The 22,669-nt window shown below is 48.4% G+C and overlaps 1 protein-coding gene across 9 annotated transcripts in view; it reads right to left on the minus strand.

The window, feature by feature from the left end:
- The window catches only part of LOC109287037 (myomegalin-like), a 152,004-nt gene that overhangs the window by 67,688 nt on the left and 61,647 nt on the right, over positions 1-22,669 (minus strand). For all 9 annotated transcript variants that reach the window (XM_019501959.1, XM_019501961.1, XM_019501955.1 and 6 more), the window contains 12 exons: positions 22,364-22,501; positions 21,779-21,958; positions 20,909-21,103; positions 19,630-19,776; positions 18,893-18,974; positions 18,111-18,202; positions 17,156-17,272; positions 16,133-16,270; positions 15,606-15,718; positions 14,506-14,633; positions 4,531-4,622; positions 3,468-3,682 (listed from right to left, as the gene is read on the minus strand). In XM_019501959.1, coding sequence (XP_019357504.1) covers positions 3,468-3,682; positions 4,531-4,622; positions 14,506-14,633; positions 15,606-15,718; positions 16,133-16,270; positions 17,156-17,272; positions 18,111-18,202; positions 18,893-18,974; positions 19,630-19,776; positions 20,909-21,103; positions 21,779-21,958; positions 22,364-22,501 — 1,637 coding nt within the window. The remainder of the gene's footprint in view (positions 1-3,467; positions 3,683-4,530; positions 4,623-14,505; positions 14,634-15,605; positions 15,719-16,132; positions 16,271-17,155; positions 17,273-18,110; positions 18,203-18,892; positions 18,975-19,629; positions 19,777-20,908; positions 21,104-21,778; positions 21,959-22,363; positions 22,502-22,669) is intronic.

A 22,669-nucleotide genomic window follows, 5' to 3' on the forward strand; every position in this document is an offset into this window, starting at 1 on the left:
TCTAGGTTACCTTGTACCTGCATATCCCCCACCAAGTCATCCCCATGGCCAGTACCAAGTCTAGCAAGGCATTACCCCTGGTGGGGATGTGTACGCCCTGCGATAGGTGATGGTCCTGTAAGGAGGTTAAAAACTTATGTGAACGGGCACATCTGGCTGGGCCAACATTAATGTTTGGGCCAATATTAGCAATAGTGATGTATGGTTTTATTACTGTAACAAGGTATAATATTAATTATGCCAGAAAGAAAACTGTGCAGCAGAGATTTACTATGGTATATGGTGTATGTGGAAATCAACAGTTAAAACCAGTTGCATTGGGAATATCACCCCAGCTGTTATGAAACTTGTTACAACATCCAGAGGTGCAGGCTCAAATTAATCAGGTTATTGAAGGAGCTAGAAGGCATATATCAGTGTCCATCTGTCGCAGAGCACTCGGGTGCCCTACGCCTGAAAGCAGTAAATGGCTCAGGAAAGACCCCTAGTGGTGAGAAGGGGGAGGCTCAACTGTCAGTCACCAGGGCAGCACAGGAGCTGGTTGCTAGGGCAACCAAGGGAACCAGCTGACAGGAAGGGGCAGGGCTTGGCCCTCCTTAAACCCAGGCATGAGGCCAGGAGGGCAGTTCCCCTCTGGCGGCCAAGGAGCGGGGAGCTTGGCCAGAGCAGAGACAAAGCAGAAGATAGACTGCAGGAGCATACCCTGGTTGCGGCCGTGAGTTGGAGTAGTTTCCCGGTAGGAATAGAATGTTGTTTGACCGGACAGTGTAGTTTTACGTTATAGCCTAGGGGCTTTAAGTTCTGTATTTACTGTTTTAACCGGAGGACCGGGTGAGGCTATTAGGGGTTGGAGGAGGCCTCATAGGAGCTCCACAGTAGCGTGGGGACCCTGGCGTCAGAAAGGGTGCAGTGGTTTGGGGGGGTGCATTGACCCCAGCCCCAGAGCAAAAGAGGGGGCGGCAATGAGGCCCTAGAGCGAGAGATGGGGTGGTGAGGAGCCCCAGAAGGAAAGGAGAGGGCCAAAGCATAACAGGGCCCAGGTCAAACCACATCAGTTCCATCTGAGAGGCTTGGGCTGCGGTGTAGGGGAGGAAAGGAGCCACAGGTAGTGCCCCCTGGCACCGGGGCGCATAAAATGGGCAGCCTCCCACTGATTACACCAATCAATTAATTAATTAAGACCAAGGCATGGCAGGTGAGTAAGCAGGCGGTTGGCCCATTACAGGAGGACGGAGTCACGCTCACAGAGGCTCCGATAGTGATACTCCTGTCACACCATCATGCTGCAGAGGAAATCACTCAGGTGCTATCTGAAGCTAAACAGGCAGGTAAATATAGCTGGTGGGAAAGCATGCTGGGTTGGTCTCTCAAGACGGCTGGAGTGTTAAACTCGATGTTACATCCCCTTATTGTTGTGCTGGCTGTTGGAACCATTGTCACCGTGGATTGTTGTACCAGTTACACATTCCCCTTCAAAGGATTACAGCTCGTCAGCAGAGAGAGGAGCTGCATATTCTTTTAAGCAAACATAGTATTTAAGTTTCTGGTCACAGGACTGGATCAGGCCATCACAATCAGTCCAGTTGGGATGATGAGAAAAGTCTTGCCCGCTGTATAGGAAGGGTAAAAGTATAGGGAACGAGCCTAATCTCCACAGACGCTGGCCAAGGAAGGTTTCTTTGGTCTAAACACCTATTGGCAATCAGAGGAAGCACTGATTGTGGAGTGGAATGCGAAATAAAAGGTTTAATGAGCATCTCTGGCTGTATATTCCCTGGCCTCAGTATGGGAGGCCTGCTTAAACCTGATTGACTAAAACTCAGTTGGCTGGGCTAGGGAATGCTGAGGCAAAAACCCAAACCAAAGAGGGTATGGGCAGCATTTGAATAAGGGTTAAGGTTCATCACAATGTCCAGCCCATTGGCGCCCCTGACCACAAGTCATGGGTGACTGGTGCCACAGTAATTGGGAGGGGCAAATGCCCCCCAGTGACTGGTCAGTGACTGGGAGGAGGTCCCCTGTGGCCAGTCTTGCTGACTGGGGTGGAGGGGTCCCCCGCAGCAGTCCCAGAAGTGGCGCTACATCTGGCGCTCCCATGCCCCAGCCGGCGCTTGCAGGGAGGGCACTGGCGCTCCCACCTGCCCCCCCGCCCATCACCTAAGTGGAGAGCGCGTCCGATCCGGGGGTACACTTGCACCCCATGCAGCCCCTACGCGTTGCCACTGCCACAAATGCTGTCATACTTTTCCCGGGATGATTAGTGGAGGCCCTCCCCACAAAGCTATTAAACATTCCATAAAATGCCCTTAATTGTGCTTCATTTGTGATATGAAGGTGTGAATCTTCAAGGAAGGGATTGATGGCTAAAAAAATGATATTTAGAGGTTTGCTTTTGGAAACTGGTTCATAGGTAACTTTATATGCATTAGAATAATGGTTATAGCTGCAAGGGTTAATTGATTTCTAAAAGCCTGTTTTCTTATACAGTTCTCATAACCTTCAAAAGTAGATAGGGTGTCTAACCCAGGCAAGCAAACAGCAAGGCCAACATATACACATCCTGGGTAATTGAAAACATCCAAACTTTATTTTCATAATAGAGATAGGCCTGGCTTCAGGACTGAAGTGCCTGCTTGCAAAAAGCCTTAAGCTTTCCGGTTTTGGGGGAACAGACCAAATTAAGAGGACACAAATGCCCCAAATTAGGATGTGGGCATATGATAGGGTTATGAAAATGGGATTCAGGACGTGGACAGTATGACAACAACAGGAAGACCAATTAATGATGCCCAAAAATGAAGAGCCATTGGAGAAGAAAGAATGAAAAAGGAAGAGTTTTCAAAACAGCAAAGGGGACAATTGGCATTGGCTCCCAACCTCCAAGGCTGCTGATGTTGGACAGTCAAGCAAAGAACCTCAAGGTGACATTTACGTACTGGCCGGATGGACTGGTTGCTTCATGTATATTCTGGGCACTGGGAAATTTGGGTAATGTATATTGTACTTGCTTTGCCTGTGTTGCTTTTATTTCCTATCACTGTGTATCAATAAAATTTGCCTATTATCAACCAGTAGGCGTTGTGGTCAATCTGAACGTTGTGCTTGCCTGGAGCAAAAGAATCAGGGCTGGGTTGTGAATCCAGTGCCAACACTGGCTTACAGTAAGGGCCAAAGCATTTCCCTGGGGCAAGGAAAGGTTGGGAGAAGAAAGTACAAGTCATCCTGAAACTAAATCCTCCTCTCTCAAGATTGCCTAGGGCAAGCAGAGGCCAGCCTGGAGTCTCTAAGGACCATGCACCAGCTGCTGGGGGAAAGCTGCCTGTCTGCAGCCCTAAGAGGATCCACAGCGATAAGTGGCTCAGTAGGACACCCAGGAACCAGCCATGCACTCCCAGCCACACTGGAGGATGCTGCCATGTGATCTTACAGTGCTTCTCATCCTTGCCTTTGTGTGTATCCTGCCTTACCTGATGTGAGACACGGAGGAGAAGCCAGCTTCCTCAAGCTGTGCCTTCAGCTCCCTCAGCTCCCCTTCCACCTTCCTCTTCTCGTCCTTGATCTGCTGACTCTGTGATCTCTCCCACAGCAGCTCCATCTGCAGGCTCTCCAGCAGAGCTGGGGCCAGGGAATCAGACTGAATATCCTTGACTTCCAGCTTGTTCTCAACGCCCCCTTGGCTAGTCTAGAAAGAAAGCACAGGTGCTGAAGGAGAGGTCAGTGCAAAAGACTGACAAGCAATGGTCTCCAGGGAGCATGGACTGCATGGTGCATGGAGAAGATGATTTCCCAGCTTTGGCTGAGGGGACCCGCAGGTTGGCAGGCACCTAGCAGTTTGTGTAAGTGGGATGTCATGGCAAGTACAGCAGGGGCAGAAAACACTCTCAACCCACCGCCTCTGCTGGCAGTGCTTGGAGAGCTCGTCTCCAGGGCCGACCCTAGTGGGGTGCAGGGCCCCCTTAAGAGAGCTGGGTGGCACGGGTTGCAGAGCAGGATGGAGGTAGCAGCCCTGGCCCTGGCGGTGAGGGTGCTGGCACAGCTTGCCCCAGGGGGCCACCTGCAGCATGGGGCAACTGAGGTGAGGGCTGCGCTGGATGGGCCAGGCTCTGTCAGGGATGCCCTTGTGGTGGGGGGCCCCTGAGCTGAGCCGAACCATGGTGCCCGGTGCCCAGTAGCCTCGCAGAGCCTCTGGGCCAGGCTGTGCCACAGGGCGGGCACTAGGTAGCACCTTTGTCACAGCCCTCAGATGTCAAAGTATGGGGATCCCCAAAGCGTGGGGCCTGGGGCGGTTGCCCTGATTTGCCGTACCCTAGGGACAGCCCTGCTTGTCTCCCACCAGATGTTTTCAGAGGGCACTAGGTCCCAATTCTCAGAGGGGGGATATAACCAAACAGGTCACACTCCAGAGCAACGTCACACTCCAGAATGACTCCCCGCAACACAGTAAGGCACAAGCAATATGTAACAGCTCCTTCCAAGTGGCCCGAGCCTTTAGGCTTCCCTCTAGAAACAAAGCGCTTCTCTCAGGCTTACTTGTGCAGCTGTAGATCTGGTTGGTGCCTCCTCCTCAATGCTGTCAGTGAACTCAGTGCTGGTGTCCTCAGTGTCTTCCCCCATGTGTTGACCTAGAAGAGACACCAAAGCGAGACATGAGAAGGGCAGGGGGCTTCTTGAGCTATGTCGACTGCTCTGGAAATTAGCTTTATAAGAAACAAGCCCCGCTCTGCCCCCTGTCCAAGCCCACCCTTCTCCACCTTGGCAAACCCTTGCAAACCCTTTTCCAGCTACAGCCAAGGCCCTCTGGAAGGCCAGCTGCTCCTGCCCAGGACTCTGCACTGGGACACTAATAGCCTTCATTCCTGGTACCAGAGGCTCCTCCAGGTGCTGAGATCCAGTACCTTTCCCTGCTGGGCACCTCCCTATAAGGAAGCACGGGCTGTGGGAAATTTTGGTCTGTCTGTTGACTTCAAAGGTGCCGTAGGAAGCAGGAAGTGAGGATAAAACTACCCAGCTCAGTCACACCCTGGAAAGTGCCCTGCCTCATGCAGCCTCTAAGGGAGCCAGTCAAGAAGCCAGCACAGATGCCAACAAGCCAAGTATGTTACACCCACTGCATTCTCTGCTTCCCAGAGTCTCAAGGTCACGAGACACTAGACCCCAGCACAGCAACAAGCAGAACAAGAACCCCATCCACCTACATTACAACAGAGAAGCCCAGGAAGAGGTTCTGGGTGAAGGGGCTTGGGCTACTGGTGGTATGATAAGCAGGAGCCCAATGATACCCAAGGAAAGACCAGGGTACAGAACTGTCTCTGTGTTCTGAGCTTGCTCATTACCTACCAAGTACAATAAGTGTCTCTTAGATAAATCTTTCACTTTTACTAGTGCCCACCTTGTTCCAGTTATGCCCTCCATGCAATTGAGGTGAGGGCTGCGCTGGGTGGGCCAGGCTCTGTCAGGGATGCCCTTGCAGTGGTGGACTCCTGAACTGAGCTGAACCACGGTGCCCGGAGCCCAGCAGCCTGTGGAGTCTGGCCAGCAGAAAATGCCTTCAGCCTGGCAAGGTGCATATGGGTCACTGGCAGCGGGGAGGCACTAGCAGCAGAAAGGGGATGCTTTTGCTCTAACAAGCCCATTAGTGCAGCCTGAGTAAGGCTGGCTTGGGTCTTTCCCCAGATCATGGCATCCCCTGGAGCTATGACTGCTAGGGCATCAGTGTTCAGACTCTCTTGGGGAGAAAGCCAGTATCTGGCATGCCCTGGAGGTACATACAAAGAATCAGGGGTCTCCAAATCAGGGACACCCCAGGTTCTCATTCACACAGGCTCCGATGGCTGCACCCCCACTCATTTGCCTGCTCTAGCACAGCCTCCAGTTTCTCCTGGAGTTGCACCCAAGAAGCAGGACAGGGCTTTCCCCAGGAGCTGACCATGCAGGAGAGATTCTGGGGTCTGAGCCAGTCCCAGAGCAAGTAGGTCAGACCCTAAGGCTGTGCTTAGCCTCTCCCCAAAGAGAAGTCTGGGGGCAGGGTATGAGATACACACAGTTCTCTGTCCCAAGGAGGTTTATCTGAGTGTTTACATGGACCTTGTAGCTTGGAAAGAGGTAAACTGGCCTGGCTGGATTGTGATGGAAACACCACGAGACATCATGGGATGCAGGTCCCTCTGATGAACTCACCAGGCCTTTCTCTCTCTCGTACACCTGCCTCATACATGCTTACCCTTGAACAACATGCTTCACAGGACCAGAGCAGTGCATTGTTCCAACGTGTCGATGGCCATGTTCTGCCGTAACCCACTACCACAGACTGTCACCAAGAAAGCCTCCTAAGGCATCTGGCGCCTTCTGCAATGCTACACACAAGGGAATCTCCACCTAACCTCAGCAGAAGCTAAATCAGCACCCTGAAGCATGAGATTTGATTTGCTTTACTTTAGAGCACAGTTAGTGTCATCCTTATGCTTGTGTGGATTCCAGTTCCTTGTAATGCTTTGCTGGGTGAAACGACCCTGACCTAATAGGAGGGAAATCACACGCAGTATGAACAAATCTATCCTAACTGGAATGCCACCACAGCCGGGAAAATCCCTTCAAATCCTGCACTGAGATGGAACCACAGGAGGGACTGGCCAAGCTTCTTCCCTACCCCATGAGGCTCAGTCAAGCCCTCCGACCCCCACTTTCCACTCTCCTCTGGAGTGTTTCAATGCAGCTACACTCCTCTGATGATGAGGCAACCAAAAGTGAGCTCAGTACTATAACTGTTTTTGAGCTACCCAGCCTTCTGCCTGCTGACTACACAATGCGCGGCTGCCTCCGTACTGCATCTTTTTGCACCTTAATCCTCAGGAGACGCTGCTCATTCATACACTAATACCTGGAGTGGAGTTAAGCCTGTAATGCCAATGCCAATATGCTTTGCTGAGTGCTTCTGCCATCTAGCGTCAATAGAAAACCCCATCAACTCTCTCAAATGCTGCTTCCCTTGAACTGCTGCATATTGCAGTGCTTACACTCCTGCCCCCACTTCTTACATGCCCACACCAGCGTGCAGGCAGTGAATTTCCACTCTTGCAGTGAAATCCAGTCTCCTGCCATTTCTCTCTAACCGTCAGGTCTCTCTCTGCTGGAATAGGAATCATGTCTACTACAGCTGTTTAAATATGATTATTGATAGCAGGACTCTGCCTTGGTGCCCCCAACCAGTGCAATCAGGGATCTCCACATACCACTTTAATAGCCATTTAATAACACCATAATGCAGTTTACCGGGGTATCTGACCTCTGTAATGATAAAGCACTGTATAACTTGCACAGCATTTTGACTTTCCGCTTTGCTTTTGAAACCCCTTCTGCTCTTTATTACTCCTCGTTTCAGTCTCTCTCCTTTCTTTACAGCTCTTTAACAAGGGATGGAAGTTGAATTTACCAGCTGGCAACTAGGAAGGCCTCTCTCTTTTTTTCTCTTTGGAAAATCAAGTCCAGGGTTGCTCTCCCTGTGTTTTATTTTTGCCCATATGACAGTTGTCAATAATTCAATAAATTTGCTAATTCCTTTCTAGTGTGTAGAGCCCTTTTACTCACTAAACACATTCTTCTAGGGATTCCCCTACCTACTCTTCAGTAATTCCTGATTTGCTTAAGGGTTTCATTATGTCCTGGTCATCTACACAGATTTATTTGGAGGTATTTCTGTTTTGTAACCCAGCTATTTTCTTTGCCCATCACATATGCTACTGAACTGTTTTTTTTCCACTAACGCATTTGCTTCCCAATATGTTGGGAGCCGCAACTAGCTGGCATGATAGTGCTCTGGTATATTCTGGCATGTGCATCTTGCCCAAACAAGCCCTGAGCATGCCAGGTGGAAATCTCTCCCAGTCCCTTTACAATGCCCTTTCAGCCACTTGCATCCTGCCCTCTTCCTTTGCAGGGTAATTACCTGTCTCAGTTTGTGGGATCCCTGCCACGATGCAGTAAGCCTGCTTGGATACAGCCAAGTTGTTAGGAGCCCACGGATGCATCCCCCTGAGTGCATACATGGCGTGTGGTGCCTCAGAGCTGTTTGAGGCACCACAAACCACACACAGGGCATATGCACCTGTTGTGCTGCTAATTAGCAGCAGTGCAGGATTTTTTGACACTGGGAGATCTCGGTGTCAAAGAAAACCACCACTAAAAAGTGGCATGGCGCATGCAGCAGAAGGGTGTGCCTCCAGAAACTGGAGCCTGGCCAGGCAGAGCTACACTTTGGCTGCTAGCCAGTGGCCAAGGCCTGAGCAGCCAGCTCAGTACTACTGCTGCCCTGGGAGGCCCCCAAGTAAGGCTGGTGTGGCCAGCATAGGTGCTGACCCCAGCCTCCCCTATCCTAGCCGGGTCCCTTTCCTGCACACCAGAGCATGCGTACAGGAGCATGCCTGGGGACAAATAGCAGTGGCACAAATATTGTCACATGGGAAATATGTCCCTGCATGTACACGCTTGTGGGGGCGCACCCCACCAGACTCTGCCTGTTTGCCCTCTTTGTCCTGCTGTTTTCAATAAGCCTATGCTTTGCCACGGCTCTCACAGTTGCCCTTGCTCTGTTTCTTCAGGCCACTCCTTCATGCAATGAGCCATAATAAGGTCAGCTCCTCATCTTGGCAGATCCCATAGGCTCTGCACATAGCCTGGTGTTTCTTTCCTAGCACCTAAGCCTGGGCTATTTTGCACCAGTGCAGTTGCACTACCAGGATCTCTCTTTCCTCCCCCTCAGAACCTACAAGGTGCGAGTCCCAGGCTATATTCTTTCCCTAAGAATAACAGGCAGTAGGGGCCAGGCTTGACTGGAGACTGAAGACTACAATGAATGCAGTTGGTATCTTCATACTTCATTCTGTTCTGCTCCACCTCCCCCACCTCAGCCAGTCTGGTTCTGCTGAGCTCAGGTATCCTACAGTTGCTCTATAAAGAGGCATTAGCCTCTTGCACGGCCAAAACAAGACAAGGAATTTCACCATCATTTTCAATAGGAAAGACTTACGTAGAAAATTCATGTCACTGTTGTGCACCCCCAGCCTCCACAGATTTTGGGCTTGCAGTGATTCATACCCAAGCAGTTGTCTAGTTTCTAGCTGCTAGAAGGGTTAGTTTGGAGAAGGGCCAAGGCAGCTTTCCCAATACCAGGGTTAGCCCCATCACTTAGAATGGCCTTGAGGCTGCTCCCAGCCATCCAGAGCCCTGAACTGCTGGGGACAGTGGGAGGACAACAATGCTTTGGCCTGTTGTAAGAGGAGGGGCTGTAGGAAGATGCCTGACTGAGTCATAATACGGACTCTATGGCACTTTAAGGTTTCCCCATACAGTGAGGGAAGCTCCAGCTAGTTAGGAAAATGGCTTTTGGGTCCTTTTCAACCTCCACAACTGGGAGCAACAGACCTACAGGCTTTACTCTTTTCCTGTATGTTAATTCACTCAGATACACAAAGCAGGATGCTATCTTAAACAAACTCCCAGTCTGACTCACTGTTTACCTTTGTAAGCACCCAGGCAAACTGCTCACAACCAGAAGGCATGAGTGGCATTGAACTGGCCTGCAAAACTTTAACCAGATGAGATCACACTCAGGCAGGGAACTTTGAACCCGAGCAGCAAAGGTCTGGTTGAATGCCCACAGAGGCAGAGACAGACCCATACTAGCCTCCTCTGCTAGCCTCAGCTGGCAGACACCAGTGAAACTATACTGAAGTTAGTGCATTCCAGTCGCACAGCCGAGGACATGGCCTGTTACAGCATTCAGGAGGCTGCAGCATACTTTTGTGATCTGGACTTTCTACCCCAATGGCCTCCCCCCTCCACCTCACATACAGAATGATCCTTCCGTATTTTCTATACTCTCTTCTTCCAGTGTTGCTCCTCCCACTCCATCTGCCTCCCCACTCTTCCAGTTCAGCTCACTCAGCTCAGAGGCTCAAGCTTCTAACATAAGGGCAGAGTCATTTCACAGTTCATAATATAGCATTGGTATCAGAACCATTCTGTTGTGACCCCACATCTCTTTGGTGGGGGAATGGATGGAGATGGATGGGTACTGACTCCTGCTCTTTAACACGCCCAACAAATTGACCATATCCGGTGCTTATGGATACCATGAGCCACCTCAACTCTTAAACAGAGCACTGCAGTGTTGAAACTACCTCTGCTCTTCTTTAAATTCATCCATGCATGATCTGGAAGGAGCCAATACCTCTGATAAAATTTGCAGACCACAGTGACCTGGAAGATGCAACTTATGTTACTGAGGAAATAGAATATGTAATTGCAGAGGTTAGAAACAGTCAGGAAACACAAAACTGAGTTTTGGTTACAAAAATCAAAACAAATACAGCTGAGGGAAGACAGAGATGTGTTCAATGGACAATAATAGCTATGCTAAAGGGAACATAGAAATGACAAGGGACAGCAAGGTAGGCATGAGTTTCCAATGGGACATGGCTGCAGCAGAATGGCTGCTGTGATTAGAGCTGAATGTGCAGAGCAAAAAGATGCGTAGAACCAGACTGTGGCATTTTAAGGGAAGTGCATACCTGGAGTATGGTGGCCAACGCTGGATGCCACCCTTCAAGGAAGACATGGTATGGGTATGCAGAGAAGCGTGTCTGGAGGGTATGCAGAGAAGAGCAAAAATGATCTAAAGCCTAAAACATATGACTTATGAAAATTGAAAGTGTTGGATTTGTTTAGTCTAAAGGAGAGAAGACTGAAGGGGTACATGATGGCAGTCCTCACCTATGTACAAGGTTACAGCAAGAAGAAAGGTATTATAGAGATGATGTACCATCTCTATCACGGGTACAGTAAGAATATCAGAAGCAAGGGAGGTTTAGGTAGCCTTGAAGGAAAAAAAACTTCCTAACTGAAAGGATAGTAAAGCATGGGAAGAGGTTGCCTGGATAGCAGTGGGATCTCTATCACTCAAAGTTTTAAGAATGAAGTTAGACCAACATCTCTCAGGAATGGCTGAGGCAGAGCTGATCCTGCCTTGGAGCAGAGGACTGGACCAGAGGGCCTCTTTGAGCTCCCTTCCAGCCTTGTTTTCTGTGATTCCACGACAACAGGCCAAGGCGGCACTGAAAACAGGAGCAAGTTCAGAGACAAACACAGAAGGGCTTCTCTTCATCTGCCCTGATCCTGAGGACATAGAAACAGCTTGACAGAAAGAACTAAATATGCAGAGTACAACTAAGCATCAGAGAGCAAACTGAGTAAGTTTACTAAAAAGTTAAATTCAAGCAACTATCCCTACTAGAGAGATCTGAGGATCATGAACCAGCTTGCCAGGCGGTGTAATGGAAGCCCATCCCTGATGGGATTTAGACTGGCAAAGCACTGATGTTACCCTGCATGGAGGAAGCCTGTAAGAGCTTCCCTGAGGTTATCTGTTGGGTCACGTCTACCCATGTTTGTCAACCCTAGGCATGCTCTCCCCCTGCCTAGCCTCATGCACAATGCTAGTGGAAATGTCACCGTGCTGATTGATTAGGTACTCCTGCTGTGCCTGGAGAAGGATGATAAAGCACAGGGATGGAAAATGTGGTTCCTTTGTATTTCAGTAGGTGGCTGAACAGAATGAATGAATGGACACAATACAAGCAGCTCTTGAGAGCAGATGCTTTGCTAAAAGGCCTAGGCTAGTTCAGGTTGCGGGTCAGCTGGCCTGCATGGTCAGCTCACCACTGCTCTCGTTCAGTTCCACTAGGCTGCCAAGAGACCAATTACTGACAAAAAAATGGGAAGGTGGGAAGGCAGTAGAAAATTGGGAAAGAATCAAATACATGACCAACCTGTCAAAAGAAGGAAACAGGATCATAGCTCCTCTTCTCTTGTTACTAACAGTAAAGTTATAGAACTTGGAGGAGGCAGCAGGGATACAACATAGCGAAAAGCAGATTTGTAAAGGAACAGATATAGTCAGCCAAGAATCTGTTGTCTTTTCTCCCCCTCTAGAATTTGCAGATCAAGAGGAAATAAATGCAATAAATATGACTTTCAGAAAGCATCTGGTAGCATGGATTGGTCGTAGTTCTGGCTGTATTAAGTATCTTCATTGAAGCTTGGGGTGCAAACTGCATAGGAATGAAATTCAGAGGTGGAACTGAAACAGAAGACAGACCAAAGGGATAGCATAGAACAAAGGAACCAAGACACAAAAAAATGCTACAAGATTCAAGACAGCTTAGTGGTCAGACAGGAAGACTCAAGAAACCAGACTGTAATATCCTAATCGTTCCCAGATTTTCTGCATGGCTGTGTCTTTTAGTCTCCAAAACAGGGATAGCACAGTCTTCTCCACCCTGCAGCAGGGGCTGTATACTTTAGAATAAGAGCTATAGGATACTATGCTAATCAAGGCCATAAAAGTATCTTCCAAGAGCTCAGAAAAAATTGAACTATAATGCCTGAGGGAAACTGTTCAAAGCTCTGCTATGGAAGATGCTGGGAAGCAACAGTGGTGGGAGAGGCAGGCTAGACACAGGAAGTCTGTAGTGTGATAAACTGCAAAGAAACCATCTAGACCTGTTTATCCTACGGCAGTGCCACCAATCCTTCACATCACACTGACATCACTGCATTCTGGGCTGGCTTCCATTTCAAGGATACAGACAAATTCAGAGCCACTTCAAAGAACAGAGTAACACAGTTACATGGGACTGATGTAGGAGTAAACGTTAAGAGAGCCAAGTCCACCAAGGATGATTAAGGGGGAACATAACCATCTACTGCAATGTGAAGGATACAAAGGCCAAAGGGAAAGGAGTCAGCATGGCATAACAGAGACATAAACAAGAGCAATGAAAGGAAGGGACTATTGAGATTCAACACCAAGATAAACTTTCTAGCAGGAACACATATTAATACATCCCCAGAGTAGGGATAAGTCAATTTAAATGCTAGCTGACACACATTAAGAAGCAATCCTGAACTGACCTTGGGAAGGTGGACTGGATGTGCCTATCTAGGTTTTACCTATCCCTCTCTACAGTTTGGAAGAAGGATCAACTCTAACTTCAGTGCAAAGTATGAAACACACACTGGTGAACATGAGTTAGACACATGCAATGATTTAATCGCCTGGTAAGTGCACAAGGGCTGCATTGTAAGGCATGACCCAGTCAGCCTCAGAGACTAAGGAGAACCAAGGCTCTTCCCTCCTGCCTGAGACCTCGCATTGCTTGCTGTTAAGATGATACAGATAAGTGTGTGTAACAGAGTATGGTTGACTAAGTGAAACACTAAATCCAGCCTCACAATTACACTGAGAATTTTAGAAGTGATATAATGAGAAAGCTAATATTCCCCTTATGCAAGCATAAACTGTCATTGAAGAGCTGCTAGTAGGGGAAACCCCACTGTTTTTGGTCTCCCAGCACTTTATTAGAAATACCTTTTAGAAAGAGAAACCAATGCACTACAGTAGACATACTGTACTCCTGAATGGGACCTACGTACCCCACAAACCAGAGCATGGCTTTCTATATGCCCCACTGAATCTTTCAGAGTTGCCCCTGGCATAGCTTAAGGTGGGGGAGTCTAATTTTCTCATTGATATTAAAAACACGCAGGTACTGAACAAAGAGAGCAGTGGCATGTGTATCTCCTAGCCCTAGTTTGACACATGGATGTGTGCACAACTCTGTCACCCAAACTTGGCTTTCTAGCAACTAATCTTCTACAGCTGGCAGTTTTTTCTTCTTGCTGAAGGAAGGGGCTGGCCTAATATCACAAGCTATTGACAAAGTCTAATACAGGAAGAGCCAAGGTCTCCTTGGGTGCGCTTCCATGTCTGGGAGGTAGACTGCTCTCAACCCCAAGGATGGAAAAGAATCCAAATCCAGAGCTGGATGGGATTAGGGCCTAAAAATGGACTATTTTTTTGCTGAGTCTAGCATCAACATCAGCTTGCCAAAGCGCACAAGCTCTGGCTACCAGGAAGAACTTGTTTTTCCACAGACTCTTTGCTCCTTTCCCCTGACACTGTAGCTTGGTTTCAGAGGCAGCCACTGTCCCAGGAGCAGGACTCCACTGGATGGAAAAGATTTGGGGGGGGGACAAATCCACACTCATGCAATTGTGAGATGATACAGAACATTTAAAATCACTTCTGGAGGAAGGGAATCTTTATTTGGCCCAATGGCAGAGGGGAGGGAAGGGAAGGGAAGGGAGATGGATGGAGATCAACTAAAATGGAATGGCTTGAATGTGCAAATACATTTTGTCACCTCCACTGCAGGGATAGAGACAGGCAGGTACACGAGACACAAGTGGATTGCACTGAGTGCCGTTTCCACAGCAGTCCTAAATGCACCACTTCTACCGTTATCATTAGTAACAAATCTGCCCTCCCAAAGTCAGTCACAGCCAGGCTTGCTGTTAGTGAGCAGTTTCCATCTTGGGTGCGTGGCAGTGTGAACGCCAGAGCTCAGAAGGCATGCTGGGATAGGACTCTCACACTCTCCTGATCCCCACCTCCAATGGCGCCCTGGGTCTCCAGCCTGCTCAAACGTTCCAAGCTTCTTCCAAGAGCCTCTTCCAGTCGGTCCCGGAGTGCTTGGACCCCCTCCAGCTCCACCTGCAGAGTGTGGTTTCTCTCAGAGCTATTCAGACACGCCACACAGAAAGGAAAGAGGGTTAGTTAGGCTGTAAGTCAATGTCCTGACCAGTAAGCCCACACAAAGAACTGGCATCTCCATTGTTACTCCAGGCATTGGTCCTCAGTGCTCTAATCACAGATTCAGCCCCTGTGCTGGTAACTCATTTCCTTCCATTTCTCTTCTAAACCTCAACAGAACCAGCATCATGTGATGGGCTCCTCAGCACACCAGCATTGGGCCCTGGCACATGCCCACTCAGACCCTTAGAAGGAGCAGATTGCTCAAGCAACACTCTGGGTAGGAATGACAGTTTCCTGATGATTACTATCAGTACTCACCAGAATGCCAAGAGAAACTCCATGTGTAAACTGCTGTCACTGAGGAGAGCTCAGCTGCCTAAGGGGCTGCATCCCCTCAGAGGGCACAGGGGTAGCACGGGGGTTGGTAACATCCATTGTGCCTTGATGCAGGCACGTGGCCCAGACAATCCACTAGCAGCCCCCTCCCAGCCAAACAATTGGATAACAATGACAAAGCAAAGTGCACTCTTTAAGACTTGGCAAGAGGGAAGCAAACCAATGGGCACAGGGATGGGGGAAGCTAAGGGACAGAAAGAAAACACAAGAGGCATGAGCATGGGGGAATCTGAAGGGAGTGTGAAATCTCTGCGGGGCTATTAAACCTGACCCTTTTCACACTTGCTATGGGACTGCCTTACGTGGCTAGTGTGATCTTTCAGCAGGGTAAAGCTGACAGCAATTCAGTCTTTCCTGAGCAACAGTGCACTGAGCTCCTCCTTGATTATTCACCCGGGCACTCCTTACTGCAGCACAGGTTTCCTTCTGGCTGATACTAATTTAAGTGCTACTGCAAGGTCTTTCCAAGTCCTCTGGGACAGCCCTACTCCTTCATCTAGCAGGATGACATAGCAACAAAGGCAAAGAATGGTGCAAAGTGGGGGCAGAGATCACTTACCTGTCCGGGTGTGTGTGGAACTTCACCAGACTGCTGTAGAGCTGCCTTTCTGCTTGCAGAGCTTCATTCAGTCGATTCCTCTCAGCCACCAGCCCTTCCAGCATCAGTAGTAGCTGTGGAGGAAGAAAACAAACAAGAAGCAAGAGAGAAAAGGAACTTTGCAGTCCCAATGGTGTGAGTTTTGCTTTCCACAAGGACAGACCAGGCCTTTCTGTCTAAAAGACTTCAAGTGGGAAAGAATGGGTCAGACTCTTGACTCCAGACCCCAGCCAAAGCTTCTTTGCTTAAGACCAGAATGGGGTTTAGGCCTGTCTCTGCCTTTCTATGGACCATACAAAGAGCCTAATTCTCTGGCTTACACCACATCCTAGCCACACAGTCTCCAAGGACAATAGTATTACAGTGCTATTCAAGGCTGAAAATAGTCTTTACGGTAATCTCACCTATGACCAAAAAAAAAGCAGTAAGTCTGAGCTTGAATCACAGGATAGACTCTCTGATGGGGGTACCACTACAGAGTATGCTACCTGTTGCCTCCTGTTCCCTGCAGCTTCCTGTCCTCGTGACTCTGTAATAGACACTTTCTCTCGAAGCATCAGAACTTCTTGGGTCAGTCGGTCCATCGCTGGAATTTCCTCCGGGTCAACCAGCTGCATCTGCAGATCCTGAAAGCCCAGAAAGAAAATGGTTGACTGGAGAATGGATCAACTACAGGAAAGACCCTTGAATTTTTTTGCAAGTTATGGGACCTAAAATTAAAAAGGTTCCTGGAGATGCTACAGGATTAGCATTTTCAACAAAAGGAACTCTAGGAACTCCTGCGGACTGTGAAGTGCATTGCACACAACATCCTGAAGTAAGACTCTGAGCAGGACGCAAAGCACTGTTCTACAGAACACCTTAGCAAGAGCATTTTGCAAGTGAATACAGGCAACCCCTGCTTAACGCTGTTTCACTTAGCACTATTTCACTATAAAGCTCATTTAAAATTGATACCCGATTCCACTAAGTGCTCGAATTTCATTATAACACTCGTGGTCGCCATCATGGGTCATTAAAAACACTTGCAGTTGCCACCTTGGGTTATCACATACTTTCGGTTTTACTTAATGCTCATTTCACTTAACACTCATTTTTTCAGGAACCAATTAAGAACACTAAGCAGGGGTTGCCTGTATTCCTAAATAATCCTTTGAGTAGAACATTAGGAGACTCCAGAAAGCATCTCCAATGGTATCATGGGTTTATGGTTCCTCCTGTACAAGATCCATCGAACAAGAACCAGGACAGAGGATGCTGACCCCATTAGCTGCTACACACTTCATAAGTGAGGCCTAGATTACAAGTGAAGAGACCAGACCTGTTATTTATTAGTAGATGCCTCAGTTTCATGGCTTATCTCCATGGAAACACCAATTCCTGGTTTCAGGTATCTACTGTAGTTAACGAGAAGTCAGCAGGGGCAAAGGAGTGAATTAGATGCTCCTCATAATCGTATCTGCCTGGGGGTGCTAAAGCACAGCAGATCAGGACAATTCTCAATATCCCACCTTTATAAGGTCCTCTTTGATCTGGATTTTCCTAGTCAGGGACTCCACATCCGAGACCTGCACCTGCAGCTCTTCCTCCTGTGTGGCCACCACAGACTGAAGAGCTGAGAGCTCCAACTGCAGAGAAGAAACCATGGAGTCAGCAGTAGGCCTGAGAAAGCTGACACCCTTCACACAAACTTGACGTCCTGTTCTGGTCCACTCCATAGCCCCATGCTTCTACACTATAGTGCAGACTAGAGTCTTAGGAGGCTTCCTCCATCCAGTGGGGCACTAGTATAACTGCTGCCTCTGTTTGAGGCCAAAAGACAATTTTTCCAAGAAAGGCAGAAGGCTTAAGACAGAAGCTTCCTTTCAGCCTTAACTCTAATCAGACCCTTTCTTCAGTCCCTCTATTGAGATCAGCAACTATGGAGTTGATACAGTGAGATGAAGGGATTAGCATCAATCTGTTTACTCCACGAATGACACTATGTGAGGAAAATCCTACAGAAGAATGGAAAGAGTCATGACACTGGAAACTGGAGCATCCCTTGGAAAGAGTAAAGCTAAGCTAGTAAAGCTAATACAGGTCCCGAAAAATAAAAATGAAGTGATTTGCTAGACTGAGACCTAGCTACTTAGGAGGAGGTTGTAAGAGGCAGCATATTTTTTAGAACCAGATGCAAAGAAGAAAGTTATATCCATTAGGAAACAGGGAATCTAGATGGAAAATTGGAAAGTGACCAAGACACCAGGGTTAACAGTAAAGTACCACTAGGCTTTTACTATGGGCAATTATTATTGCAGAGCTCAGGAAACCCCCAAAAGGAAGGGTCCCCACATGTTAGTATTAGAAACCCCTGCTTCCTCTCAAAGGGGAAAGGTCTAAGCACTGCACTAGAGTTTGAAGGCTGTCCAGTCTGCAATTGGTCTCAAGTGAAACAAGACACATGAGGTCTCTATACAAACTCACCCTGCTTTCCCTTTCCTTTCTTGCCATCAGCTCAAGTTCCTCTTTGGCATTAACAAGCTCCTTCTCCAGTTCTGCAGCTGACTCCATAATATCTGTAAAGAAGAATTACACTAATGCAGGGCTTGACGTGCAACTACTGGTTCCTTTCAAATGGAAAGGCTAGGGACAGAATCTCTTTGTTTAAATGAAATTTTAAATCCTGCACCAGTTGACAGCACCTGAGCCTTCACCAGGAACAAATAGCTTTTCCATGTCCTTTTTTTGATGACACTTCATACTCTGTGATCCTTAAACACCTACCCCCTGCTAAAGTCCAGTCTGACACACTCAATCTGGCTGCTTTCCCCTTCAGAATCAAATGGCCCCAGTTCTATAGAGTGTCCCAATATCATCTCCTGTCTTATATTAACTCTGCTTCTCCCAGTCAAGAATCTGGCATCCTGGTTATGCCAGTGATCAGCAAACATCAGTTCCCATTCCCACACCAACTCCTGCCACTCAGTGAGTCAAGAATTCTGAATGCCAGTTTCCATCCCCATATCTAGTACCCAACATCTTCAACTGCTTGCTAAACTCCTGCCCAGTTTTTTTAATCCCACCCTTCCTCAGTGAGCCAGGGCTCTGAGTTTGATCTCTCAACACTCCTGTTTTGAGGTCTCTGTTGGTTGTTGTATGAAACGTTGTTGTATGCAACCAGTAGAGACAGCAGCAAAGTTCTCCCCAGTGGCAAAAGCCCCATTTTGTCACCTTATGAACTGCAGAAAATCTGCCACTGCACTGACCTCTTCCTGGCTGGTATTTGCTGTCCTGTCCCTTGGAGACTGTGCTGGTGGTGGTGTCACCACAACCTCCTTGCAGTAAATCCTGAAAACACAAAGAACTCTCTCAGTATCTTACTGCTTGAGCTTCCTCTGTGCACCCTGCATGGACCAGGTCTCCCAGTCCATCTCCAGGTGCTGCACTCCAGCAGCTTGATCAAACAGGGTCTCAGGGAAGGGGCTGGCCAGAGGCCAGCAAGTCCTGGAGAATCCAAAGCAGAGCAATGGAGGGAGGCAAACAGATCAAATGTGGACAAGCCTACGAAAGGACCCAAAGGAAAGGTCTGAAGGACTCTGAAGCTGGCAGCATCAGAGGAGGATGCAGCCACAAAAGCAAGATTTGACTGAGGCCTACTTAAGGGCACTTAAACAGCCAAATGATGGGAAGAAAGAAGTGGCAGGATTCAGCACAGGTCAGACTGCAGATGTAGGGAAGTAGGTGGAGTCGCACACAGCCTGAAGCCTGCACCATGCCTACCAACGGAATATTTCATATCGGGAAGGATTCTTGCACAACGGACCTGCCTGATCATATCTATTTTTTGAACTTTGGGCTTGCTCTCTTCCCTGTCCTATTTCTATTTCTTTCCACTCCCTTTCTGACACATCCCCCTCCTCTATCCACTTCTACTATGCTCTGCTCTCTCTGGAGCCATGAGACAGGATGCAGAGGACACGGAAATCCACGGTGCAACTCCTACTTGAATGGGCTGCTCTCCATCCTCCTGGAACAGCTTGGCATTGGCTCTGTGGTTCTTCCCAAGCTCCTTCCCCATCATTTGCTGGCGCAGGATTTGTAATTCACAGCTTCTTTCTGCCAGAGCCTGCACCATCTTCTCTGCAGCAATCTGACATGGCACGAAAACAAAACGGAGAGGAGAGAAGGCAAAGGGGATGAACTGGTTTCTTCATTATTTGAAAGATATTTGGCCCCTCACCACACAGACTCTTGTCCATGATGGATCAGGAAAGGCTTTTTATCTACCTGCTAAGGTTAGGAGACAATCTCATTCCCAAGTTCAGTAGAAAGTCTGCACACACAGTCAGAGCTACACAGTTTGTATTACAGCTCCCTGCTTTCACTAGCAAAATACTTGCTAAACACTTTGCTGATGCTATCAGATCTTTGGCTAGGCTGGTAACAGCTCCACTGACAGGAAAGCTGTAGATTTTAGCATCCCCTCCTTGCTGAAGGGGAGCCCTGTGGAGATTCTAAGGAGAGGATAAAGACAGATCAAGAGTGAGAAGGAGCAAAATGCTGAGAGAAGAGAAATAGACTCAATTTAGTTCCCATGAAAGGTAATGCAATGCAAAAACACCCAGGTAATATTTAAATTAATGGAACTAAATATATAATAAGCAACACTGAAGACTCGTTGAACTCTCATAGCAACAACTCATATGTATTGCCAACAAAAAGAATCCTGAACACTAGCACAACTGTTAAATCTAACCATAATGGCCATGCCATGCCTACAAAACTGCAACACCACATGCCTCCATCTTCTGGAACTATGCAGGGCAGATGGCTCAAGGGCTTCTTTCTGGTGGCTTGGGATCACCCATGTGGATGAGGGGCTCTGAGGCTCACCCTTCCATTGGTTCCTTTTGGTGTTACTGGCCCAGTCATGGTGGAATTCCTATTCAAACTAGAATTTGTATATACTCCCTCTGCTATGTACAGCTCTGGATCCTAGTACAGAACTTCCTACAGGCAACACAGGCCTATTTGGCCTGGGGACACCTGGACAGTGTCAGAACTTCCAGTAGTCCTGCAGAAAATGAGGTAGTATTTGTAACCTTAACTATGCACTAACACGGGAGACCTCACATTCAATTCAACAGCAATCTGAAACTCAAGATATTCCCAGCAGCCTCCTGTCATGACACCAACAGAAGCTGGGGATGAGTCTCCAGCCTCTCTAATACAGTGAAGGTCCATCACATTTGCACTGGGTCACTGCTCCAAGCATAACTTACTCGGCTGCGTTCCTCCTTGGCGCTAATGGCCTGAAGCAGGCCCCGAATTTCAGACTCATGCTCCACCACCTGCCTGCTCCGGTCGTTCAGGAGATCCTGCAACATCCTCTCCTTGCGCTGGAGGCGTACACACAGCTCTTCTGTGATCTCACTCTGCCCAGGGCCTAGCTTGCAAAGCAAGGTGGCTGTGAGTTCCTAAGAAAGAAAAAGGAGAGGGATCAGATTTTCCACCTCCATATTCAGAGGCATTGAGTGCTGTGCCCCCATCTAGCCCTAACCCACTTAGCAATGACTGCCTGTTGAGATGGTGCCCTTCAACCTTATGGAAAGGCTGGCTGAGACTCAATGCCCGCTAGCATTTCTGCCAACACCTGATTGCCAGAGCCTGCCAGGACTCCAGGAAACAGTTCTCCAGGCTCTCTCCCCATTGCCTGGCAGCATGTGGCAGCATCAGAAGCTAGGCACATCACTCAGAAGCTGACCCTCTTTTGTGCTTTGGCCTTTGCCTTCAGGTCTGCAGTTATGCAGATTTTGCGCTCTTGTTCATATTAGTGCATTGGTCTCTTGCACACTGTCTGAAGAAAGGTATTTGGTACCTGAAAGTTTGCCTGTATCCCCCCCAACTCTTCCGTTGGTTCGATTACAGAGATCACCCACAAAAATCCTTCCCTTTGAGCAATATATTTACAGAGTGACACACCGGGTCCCAAAGACCACTTGAGGCCAGGAAGTCTCAGGTGGGCACAGGGGCAATACATACAGCCCTGTCTTCCCTAGGGGTGAGTAGATTGTGAAGGCCCAGCATCAACCCTCAGGGACTGATGCCCACAACTAGTCAAGTGATGCAGCAGCAGCAGACAGGGCTCTTACTTCCACTTCCTTGTTCCTGTCATGTAGAGAGGTCTGCAGCTGTTGAACGATCCCTTCTTGCTCCTTCTGCCTGCTGCTGGATTTGGCTTCCACTTCCTCTTTCATCCATTGGAGGTTCTGGCAGGTTGCTGATGCCTGCTCTAGTTCCAGGGTTTTGGCTTTCAGCAAGCTTTCTAGGCTCTGAAGACCATAAAGGAAACAGGGAACAATTCAACATGGGACAAAGCCCAGTTAAAGTTTCTTGGGCACTGAAATGAACAGAATCAAGACTGGTTGGGTTTCACCCTTCCACACAACATGTAGTTTCAGCCTCCCTGGGGAAAACTTTCAGCATCCAGCTAAGTAATGCCCCACAGAATCAAGCTATCCAGAAGCTGACAGCCTGGTTCCTTCTGCAGTGGATCCCAGGACAGACAGAGGAGAGATGAGGGGCAGGATCATGGCAGGGACTTGCTAAGAGTGCTAACGGACAGGTTGGGCCCAATCATAGGCAGAAGGGTGCATTAACCAGGTGTGAACATGGCAACTGTCTATACTGCAATTGCCAGATGGGACTCTGCTCTGCAGGGAGATGTGAGCACTTACATGAATGGTGGCCTCATTGCTGGACAGGATGCTTCGCAATCTTTCCAGGTCACACTCCCGCTCCCTTATTGAGAGGTGGAGCTGCTGCAGCTCTTGCTCCTTCTCTTCCAGGACACAGAACTTATCATCTACTGCTCGCTATAAAATGAAAGGGAGGTGGGCACTTAAGGGTTATGGTAAGATTCCATCTGGCAGAGAAGTCACCCTGAACTCCCTACCCACTAAGGGAAGCCCTCTGCTCTCCCACTGGTGAGGTAGGGGACACTACAGCTCAGTCTCCCAGACTCAGAGGAAAGGAAGTGCAGG

Source organism: Gavialis gangeticus, unplaced genomic scaffold (assembly GCF_001723915.1).
Source record: "Gavialis gangeticus isolate Ggan-Ray unplaced genomic scaffold, GavGan_comp1, whole genome shotgun sequence".
NCBI lineage: Eukaryota > Metazoa > Chordata > Crocodylia > Gavialidae > Gavialis > Gavialis gangeticus.